This window comes from Elephantulus edwardii, unplaced genomic scaffold, assembly GCF_000299155.1.
Source record: "Elephantulus edwardii isolate Elephantulus edwardi_28Jun2011 unplaced genomic scaffold, EleEdw1.0 scaffold00041, whole genome shotgun sequence".
Classification (NCBI taxonomy): Eukaryota; Metazoa; Chordata; class Mammalia; order Macroscelidea; family Macroscelididae; genus Elephantulus; species Elephantulus edwardii.
Window position 1 is genome coordinate 877,243 of NW_006399791.1, and position 10,358 is coordinate 887,600.

Below are 10,358 nucleotides of genomic sequence, written 5' to 3' on the forward strand. Positions count from 1 at the left end.
TTTTTTGAGTGGGTTTAAAAAAAAATAAAAATTGGAGTTTGAAAAACTTGTTGGTATAGATCGTGGTATAGACTTGTGCTTGGTGTAACTATGGCAGCCTGGCCCTGCAGGCCTCCAGATCAGAGCAGGTGCAGGGATGACAGGAGTGGTCCCAGTGCCCTGCTCACGGGGCAGGCGTCTACAGGGTGAGCCCTGACTGGCCAAATTCAAACTAGGAAAAAAGCAACACGCTCAAGTTTCCATTTAAAGTGATTCTGTAGCAAACATTATAGTATCAGAAAATTTGTCTTCTCACTCACAATCTTCTAAACAGTAATACTTATATTGACCACAAACTGGTCACGTGGCCGAGCCTTTCTAGAAGTACCTAGAATTTCACCTGGTATGTGGTTTTCTGCGCCCACTCCCACCTGCGGAGCCCCTGTGACTCTGCCCACTGCTCCTCCACAGCGCCTCCAGGCGGCCGCGTCAGAGATCTTCTCTTGTCCCTGCTCGATTGTCTTCCTTCGCTGCCCGGGACTTCGGATCTCCCTCCTTCTTCTTTTTGCTCTTCTCTGGCTTGGTTTTATTTTTCTCTTTGCTTCCTCCGCCCTTGCCCGGGTACACCTGTCCCTCCAGAGTGACATCAGCACACCTGTCTTGACTGATCAAGAAGTCTTTGATCTCCCAGGCATAGCTCCCGTCCCGAAGCATGAAGATGGCCCGGTCGGATCCCACGATGAACCTTAACAGAGAGATGCAGTCAATCAGAGAATAAAACGGAGGCACCAAGAGCTCGGAGCAATGTGGTTGTTAATTAGGTGCCCTCAAGTCGAGCACATAGCAACCCTTGAACAACAGATCTGAACCCTGTTCTATCCTGAACCATCCTCACACTTTCTGTCACACAAGATCCTACTGCAGCACTCACCCTATCAATCCACCTGCTTGAGGGTCTTCCTCTTCTTTGCCGACCCTCCACCCCTCCCAGTATCACGACCCTCCAACCCCTCCCAGTATCACGTCCAAGGAATAGCCCCTCCTAGCAACATGCCCAAAGTAGTTTTTCTGGTATTTAGAGCAATTTGGTTATACTTTAAAAAAAAAAAAAAAGAATGAAAGAGTATAGCTTATTTCAAATTCTATGTGAACACGCAGCAGGCTTGCATTTTCTGGGTCTAGTCAGTCATGAGGACTTAGAATTCACTTGATGGCCATGCATTTGTTTGCGTGTTGTGTTTGGTTTGTTTTTGTGGTGTTTTTTTTTAAATATCTTTTTTTTCCCCTTTTTTAGTAGCTACTAACACCCTAAGGTTAGAAAACTTAGTTTATGGAACTATTTTACCTGGCCGCTCAAATCAAATTGGAAACCCCACGAGGTACTTCTTTACAGCAAAAGTGGATGCCCCTTCTCAGAACACAGTAGGAAGAGCGGCCAGGGGGCACAGGGGTGACTAGGGGACTGTGGTGAGGAAGAGGTTGCTTCTATTTTCATCTGTTTATACGCTGAGGTTTCATTTGACTACAGGCTGCTGCTGCTGAAGTCTGGACGCTCCTGAATTAGATGGGGTCCTGGTAAGAGACCTATAAAGGGCTCAGGAAGACATTTAGCAATTGAGGGGGACAATAATCTTAACCCCTGCCTGAGATTAAAAGCAAGTAGTTCAGGTAATCCTGAACAGGCCCCAAGGAGCAAGGCAGACCAGAATAGGGTCTAGATGGCCAGAGAGTCACTCCTGATACCCTGTTTCCTGACGGGACACCCCAACCTCCACCTCCATGCTGTGGTTTTAGAACACTCCTACCATTCCACGCAGAAGGAGACTTTTAGACCAATTACAACCAAAACATTTATTTGTCCTCTTTAAGAGTATTCACATTAACTTGCAAATCCTACCTTTGCAGATATTGGTTAAGATATCTTTCTACTTCTTTCTTTAGTTTTTTACTATTCAAATTACAACCTTTCAAGACACTGAATTTAAAGCATTGTTGTGGGGAGGAGAATGTCATTCCCAAAGCTACAATGAGTTGTGAAAACTGGGCCCCTCCACATTAAATTAGTTATGGGTTTACAGTCTGGCCCAAAGCTTTATAGTAAACAAGCTGTTGTGTGCCCTCAAAACAATTTCAACTCACAGCAACCCTAGGGGCAAAGTACAATTGCCCCACAGGCTGTCCATGCTGCAGGTCTTTGTCTTCCCTGGAGTGGCTGGTGGGTTCAAACTGCTGACCTTTCTGTTAGCAGCCGAGGGCTTAACCATTATGTCACTGAGCAGAAACATCTAGAGCAAGTAAACTGTTAAACTATAATTTGCTCTTCTCTAGAGGCTAGGCCAAAACACTACAACTTTTACTCAGATGAAATAAAAGCTGGAGACCGCAAAAGAAAACTTTAGGATCAAATACAAATTCAAGAGGAGAATGCTAAACAGGAAATGCCCAGGGCCCCTGGCAAGCCCCACTGCAGCCGGCGTGTTACCTCTGGACGTCATAGTTGGCATTGAAGAGACTGCCCTGCCACAGGCTCGTGATCTCCTCCGTCTCCTTCTCAGTAGGGTTTCCTGAGACCGTGACAAACATCATCAGAGTCTTCCCTTTCTTCGTCATCTTCAGAATGCTTTCAGGCTTGCCTGGATCGAGCTTGGAGAAGTCGATCGGGGCTGAGGGTCTTTTGTGCTCTGGCAGATCTCCTTCTTCAATGTCATCGTCTTTCTATAAGGATGAGGGGGAAAGCACACATTCAATCTAGGCCTAAACTCTCTTTTCCACTAGGATAGGCAAAAAAGAGCAGAATATTGTCAGACACAGGTCTAAAACTCAGCTATAAAAGGACACCTCTGGGATTTTCTCCTCTATTTGACTTTCAAGTCAAGTTTAAGTTCCAGGTGACACTTATTTTCACCCATCAACTCAGGATGCCAATTACAGGAAGATTCCTTGTGATGGGATTTACATGGCTTCTTCACTCTCGAAGAACTTCTCACTGTGATAATTCTAATAATGGCCACAATTCAGGTATGGTCACACGATGACACATAGCAATGAAGAAGAAAAGTTGAAAAATACTGTAAATCTCAAAATAGAGTGACAGAGGTCAGATACAAAAGGAGATGTAGGATTCCACTGATTAAAAGTTCAAATAGAGGGAGCTCTGGTGGCCTAGTGGCAAGAAGCTGCACTGCAATCCCAGAGGTACGTGGTTCAGATCCACCAGATGCTCTGCTGGAGAAGGAGGGGCAATCTCCTCCTGTACCAGTGAGATTCAATTTGACGGTACACACACAAAAAATAATAAAATAAAATTTATTAAAAAAAAGTTCAAATAGGCAAATCAAGGCAAACAGAAATTAGAAGTCATTGCCTTTGACTTAGGGAGGGAAGGGAATATGAGGAGGGACTAACTGAGAATATAAGGGAACTTTCTGAGATAAGGGAATGATTCTGTACTTTAATATGGGTGTGAATTATATAAACATATCCATAAAATGCTAAAGAGCAAAGAAGTCACTTTGTGGATTAAGGTGTCTAGCTGTATTTCCAATCAACTAATGTACATGACTAGGGATGAGAGAAAGAGAATTGATGCCTTTGATCTCTGGTGCTAGAGAAGGGTACTGAGTATACCATGGACTGCTAGGAGAAAAAAAAGGTTCGTCCTAGAGAGGGTGAGATCAGGCTGCTCCTTGGAGGCAAGGATTCTGAAGTTTTGTCTGACATACTTTGGACATGTTGCAAGGAAGGAACAGACCTTGGAAAGGGGCATCATGCTTGGACGGGTAGAGGGAAAGCATAAGAAAGACCCTCGATGAGATGGACTGACTCAGTGACTGGGGTAATAAGGAGGTGTGTCAGAGACAATAAGGTTGGCACAGGCATCAGGGTTATTGTACATAGGGTCGCTATGAATCGTTTGATGGCACACAACAACAACAATATGCATATGACAGTTGAGCAATAGATAAGGAAGACCAGAAAAGAACCAATGCCTTTGAATTGCAGTACTTGAGAAGAAAACCAAATATACCTGGGATTGCCAAAAAACAAGCAAACCTGTCTCCAAAGAAGTCTAGTCACAATACTACTCAGAGGCAAGGATGGACAGATTCCATTTCACAGACTTAAGCCATGTTATCAGGAAGAGTCAGGCCCTGAGAAGAGCATGTTTGATAAAGCAGAAGGTGAACACAAAGGGGAAGACCCTCAAGGAGAGACTGACACTGTGGCCACAACAGTGGACACGAGCCCGGTGCAGGACCAAGCAGGCTTCTGTTCTCTTACACACACGGTCATCGTGAGGTGGTGTCAAGAAAGTTTGCCACTACTCAACAGACCTCACAACAACCCATTTGCCAGAATTCACTGCACTGTATACATATGTGTATGCACACATAGACACACAAATCAATTTCACCTAAAAAAAAAAGAACTGTAAGGAAGTATTCAATGATCTTTCTGTTTTGCAGTAATAGAACTAGCAAGTCTGAAGCTACCTTCTGTTATTTGTAGGTTTGAACACAGGCATAAACATTAAAGACAATTAAGAGTCAATTAAATGCATGGAAGGAGGCTGTCCATCATACTACCACGGAGCATCTAGTGGATTTGAACTGTGTGCCTTCAGGACTACAGCGCAGCTTCTTGCCACTAAGAGCTCCCTTGTTTCAAATTTATCACCTCAATATTATTTAATAATTTTTAAAAAGGAAAAACAGTAAGTAACTTTACATGGCTGAAACCTGGTGGAAAGCACCATAAGCAAGCTACCAAGGCTAATTTCATCAATCCTGGGATCAATCAACAGCATGTGTTTCCTAATAACATGCACCATGAACAGTGGAAAATAAGTTTGATAGTTTTCCTACCAAAATGTGCAACCTAAAGAAAGAACGAAAAAAATTAAATGAGGAACATACTGGAATGTGCCATTCCTCAAAACATGTCAAAGTAAAGAAACAAAAATCGACCGAGGAACTGCTCTGGAGCTCTGGTGGCTTAGTGGTAAGGAGTTTCACTGCCAACCTGAAGGCATGTGATTCAAATTTACCAGCTGCTTCGAGAAATATGGGCAATCTCCTCTTGTGAGATCTGCAGCCTCTAAAAACCCGCTGGAGAGCCAGGTATGGGTTGGTTCTGACTTGATGGTACCTAACAGGCAACAACAAAGGGACAAGTAAACGCAATGCCTGACCATGGTCTAAATCCTGCCTGGAGGAGAGATTGTGACAAAGGACATTACTGGACATTTAACATTTGAATAAGAACTATGGATGATACGAAAGTTATGTGTAGATGTTAATTTTTCAGTTCTAATAACTGTAATCACTGCTATGATGCGGACTCTGATGCATGATGACCGACCCCCACTTGTGCAGGACTGAAGTGTGTTCCACTGGGTTATCAACGGCTGATTTTTCAGATTAGTCTCTGGCTGGCCCCAAACCTCCAAATTTTCAGTTTGTAACATTAACCATCTGCACCATTCTGGTTTTATGGGAGTGCCCTTGTTCTTGGGCACTCCCCAACTCTGTGTTTGTGTACCATGGCACTTTGCAGCTCCTACCCCTTCTAGGAAAACAAGCTGTGTGACTTTGATCAAGTTACTTAAGCCCTCAAATCCAGGCTTTGGGCCTTGCTTTGGCCAACAAAATACTGCAAAAACTATACTGTCAGGGAGCTCTGGTGGCCTAGTGGCAAGAAACTGCACTGCAATCCCAGAGGTACACGGTTCAAATCCACCAGACCCTCTGCTAGAAAAGGGAGGGCAGTCTCCTCCCGTACCAGTCGGATCCAATTTGACGGTACACACACACAAAATAATAAAATTAAAAAACAAAAACCAACCCTATATTTTTCTAGTTCTTATTCCAAGCCTCAAACCTTCCGACTTCAGCTCACTCCCCCAGAACCATCAAACAGGGGTCAAGTGCAACAGAGGAAGACAACTCAACTGAGACTATTTTAACCAGAAAGCACCAGCCAGGCTGGTAGTGATCCCATCCCATCAGCTAATTCACAAAATCACAGTGGAAATAAAGGGCTGCTATGTAAGCCACCAAGTTTGAGGATAGGTTGCTATCCAGGAACAGCTAACTGAGAGACCCCACCCAAACCCCCATGAAGGGAACCTGAACTTCGTTGGCTCTGAAGTTTAATACCTTTCCTTCTACCTGTTCTCTTTTCTGGTGTAAATACTGACACAAACCAACAAACATGAGCAAATCAGAAAAACACAAAAAGGATTTCCCCCCCCCTTCCCCTTTTAAGATATGACAACTCTAAGACAGGCCAATTTTTAGCTACTAAAAAAGTTTTTCCCCAAATTCCCAAGAGAGTGGCAGAGTAGATTACATAACTCAGATGCAAAACTAAAACGACTTCACAATGAAATACCACTTCATAGTACTAAAATGGCTAAAATCCAAAAAACAAATAATAACATGTGTCAGTGAGGATGTAGATAAAGCAGAACTTTCATACATGGCTGCGGGATTAAAAAATGGTAGAACCACTTGGAAAATGGTCTGGTGGATCCTTAATATGTCAGTTATCATGTGACAAAGCAATTCCACTCTTGGGGATAGGTGCCACTGAGCTGAGTATGACTCACATTGACCCTAAGAACAACAGGTCTGTCCTATCCTGTACCGTTTTCATCACCTCTGACACACTTGAGCCCACTGCTGCAGTCACTGTATCAATCCATCTTGTTGAGGGTCTTGCTCTTTTGCTTACCCTCCACCTTTCCAAGCTTGATGTCCTTCTCCAGGTAATAGCCTCTCCTAACAATATGCCCAAAGTATGTGAGACAATTTCACCATCCTTGCTTCCAAGGAGCAATCTGGCTTCACCTTCCCCAAGTTTCATCTGTTTGTTCTTTTGGCAGTCCATGGGATATCTGGTACACCAATACCACAGCTCCAAGGCATCAATTCTTCTTCTGTCCTTATTCACTGTCCAGTTCTCAGAGTCACAGAATGGATTTAAAATATCACAGCCTGACTTAAGACACACCTTAGTCTTTAAACTGACATTGCTGCTCCTCAGTAATTTGGAGAGGTGTCTGTCTGACAGCAGAATTGCCCAATACAGTATCTCCTGACTGCTGGTACTAAAGGTGTTGATTGTAAGATCTTACCACGTAAGAGGAAACTGTTGACTATTTCCATCTTTTCTCCACCTATCACAATGTTGCTTATTGGTTTAGTGGTGAGGACTTTCATTTTCTTATTGGAGGCTTTAATTTTCTGAAACACGTGTTTCAAGTCCTCCTCATTTTCAGCAAACAAGGCTGTATCATCTCCATAACACAGGTTGTTGATGAGTCTTCCTCTGATCCTGATGCCATATTCTTCTTCAGAGTCCACCTTCTCGAATGATTTGATCACCAGACAGACTGAATAAGCACAGTGAAAGGATACAACCCTGCCCCACACCTGTCCTGATTTTAAACCATGAGTGTTCGCTTGCTCCACATGAACAACAGCTTCTTGCTCTAGGTATAGGTTTCATAAGCACATATTTGAGTGTTCTGAGAGTCTCATTCCTCTCAATCTCTGGGATTCCACTCTTAGATATATCTCTCTATCTGTCCCTATCTGCGAGAAATGGAAACAAAGGCCTACATAAAAACTAAAACATGAATGTTCAGAGTAACACTATTTAAAATAGCCATATATATAAAAAATCTATTACCCTCCAGTCAGCTCTCACGACAGCCTCACGTGTTAACAGAACAGAAATGCCCCTCAAGGTTTTGGTTCTTGGCTATAATCTTTACAGAAGCAGGCTGCCAGTTCTTTCCTTGCACTGGGCAGGGTCAAACCAACTGTGCCCCAACAATTTCCAACAACCAGTAATCACATTGTTGCTGAGTACTGTCTGTTCAACTCTGACTTAACTAAGCCTGTAAGAGTAGTGAAAGAGCTCTGGTGGCTTAATGGTAAGGAGCTGCGCTGCAAACTTGAAGGAATGCGGTTCAAATCCACCAGCTGCTCTGTGTGTAAAAGATGGGCAATCTCCTCCTGTGTGTTTAATTGCCTCTGAAAAACCTCTGGAGGGTCAGCTCCAACTCCAACTTTTGTTAATGTTTTTGTACATTAATAAAAACAACAACATAAAGAGCAGTGAGCTCAGAGGCGCAGTCCTTAAGGAGCTGTTCTGCTAACTTCAAGGTGGCTCTTCTCGGCTGGTTCGAATCTACCAGCTGCTCCAAGGGAGAAAGATGGGCACTCTCCCATGTGACTTACGGCCTCTGAAACCCAGGGCCAGTTATGAGTTGGTTTGGGTGCGACAGCAGTGAATGTGAGTTTGAATCATGATAAGATGGAATAGAATGGCTCTGTCAGTTTCTTGGGCTGTCACTTTCATAAGAGCAGATGGCGAGCTCTTCTCTCCTGCAGAGCAATTAGTGGGTCAAATAGCTGACCTTGTGGTATCAAGTGCTTTACTACTGTGCTACATGAAATATCCAGAACAGACAAGCCTCCAGCGATGGAAAATAAGATTAGTGGTTCCCTAGGGTTGAGGGATAAAGCAAAACGGAGGAGTAAGGCTGCTAAGGGTTCTACTGGAGTGATGGCTGCAAAACTCTTAAATATACTAAACATACCACAAAAAATACCAAGTATGCTAAAAAAACCCCATGAAACATCTACTTCAAGTAGATAAACTGTCTCTCAGTGGCATCCAGTCAGAATTCATAGGTGACCCTTCAGTGCGTATTTGTGGAGGCCGTAAATCACACAGGAAGAGCTTGTCTCCCTTTCTCCTGAGGAGCAGCTGGTGGATTTGAACTGACATAGAGGGGCCCCTACTGGGTTAGCAGTACAACCCCCTATGGACTAGGCCACCAGAGAGCCCTGTAAAGGACATCTTTATAGTCACACCTCCCTTCAGGGATAAACAAACAAACTAACAATAAACCCTAATGGGAAACCAAAAGACCCTATGCCAGTTTCCTTGTAAGTCACTAAAGAACGACAATTTAAGACACAGGCAGACAGAGCAGTGATACATACTCTATTTTTAGCTTTTAATAAAAGATGTGAAGCAAGGAATTCTAGAGTAATGCTTCAAGGTGACCCAGATTCATATCAGACCTGGCGTCTTGTTTCAGCTTCAGTAACTAGCAGTGTAACCCTGGTGAACATTTCTCACTTCTCCAGCCATTTCCGCTTCTATAAGTGTGGCCGTACAATATACCAGCCTTCTCAACTGTGTCACCAGTTTCTTCCTCATTTCCCTTCGAAGGAGCAGTGGACAGTGCCTGTAGTCCAGAGTCTGGGCAGTCCTGGTTGATGGGTCTGGTTTAGCTCCTGTTGCTTTACCTTAACAGTGTCGTCTTACCAACTGAAAATGACTCTTCTCATCCACCGTGGGGTTGGAAGTGTAGTTATAATAGTATCTCCCTTGTAGGGTGGTTTGGGAGATTTACAGTAAATACTCAGTATATGTAGCTACTGGAGTCCATGGGTAAAACTAACCTGTTAATGCAACTGGTTACAAGTGACCACTGTTCCTGCTCCTGCATTAGTAGCCCAACCCTCAGCCATCACAGCGACCTTCCAGAACACAAGAAGACTAGCCCACAGGCTTCCCAGGAGCAAACCACTACATTTTACTTCTAGAGAGCAGCTGGCATGTTTGAACAACTGAGCTGCTGCTTTGTTAGGTGAGGTCGAGTTGAGTACAACTCATAGCGACCCTATGAACATCAGATCTGAACCCTGTCCTATCCTATGCCATCCTCACACTTCCTGACATACAAGAGCCCACTGCAGCAGTCACCGTGTCAATCTATCTGATCCAGGGACTTCCTCTCCTTCACCGACCCTCCACCTTCCCAAGCATCATGTCCCTCTCCAAGAAAAGCCCCTCCCAGCAACATGCTCAAAGTATGTGAGGCGAAGCCCCATCATGTTTGCCTCCAAAAAGCACTATGGCTGCACTATCTCCAAGACATATTATTTTGTTGTCTTGGCCATCCTTGGGATGTTTAGTCTTCTTCTCCAACACCACAGTTCAAAGCCATCATTTCTTCTTCTATCATCCTTACACATTGTCCAGCTCTCAGATGCACAGCAAGTTTTGGGAAAGACCATAACATCATCACTCCTCAATAATTTGGAGCAGTCCCTAACTGCAGACTTTCCCAGTGCTTCTCCTTATTTCATAATTGCTAGGATCAAGAATCAAATTGATTGTGGATCAAAGATAATGTTACTGACAGTTTCAATCTTTTCTTCATCTATCAAGACATTGCCCATTAGTCCCCAGATTGTGCCATCTGACCCCTGGGTGGGGAAGGGAAGAAAAAAAAATTAAAAAGAATGCCTAGGGTATCCAGAGAATGTTACCTTCTGCCACCCTCCCCCCCC

At 43.8% G+C, this 10,358-nt stretch overlaps 1 protein-coding gene across 1 annotated transcript in view; it reads right to left on the minus strand.

Annotated features, from left to right (window-relative positions):
- Positions 1-468: 468 nt before the first annotated feature.
- MESDC2 (mesoderm development candidate 2) overlaps positions 469-10,358 on the minus strand; it is a 14,168-nt gene continuing 4,278 nt past the window's right edge. Inside the window, exons 2-3 of the mRNA XM_006885119.1 lie at positions 2,462-2,694; positions 469-724 (exon numbers count right to left, since the gene is read on the minus strand). Coding sequence (XP_006885181.1) covers positions 469-724; positions 2,462-2,694 — 489 coding nt within the window. The remainder of the gene's footprint in view (positions 725-2,461; positions 2,695-10,358) is intronic.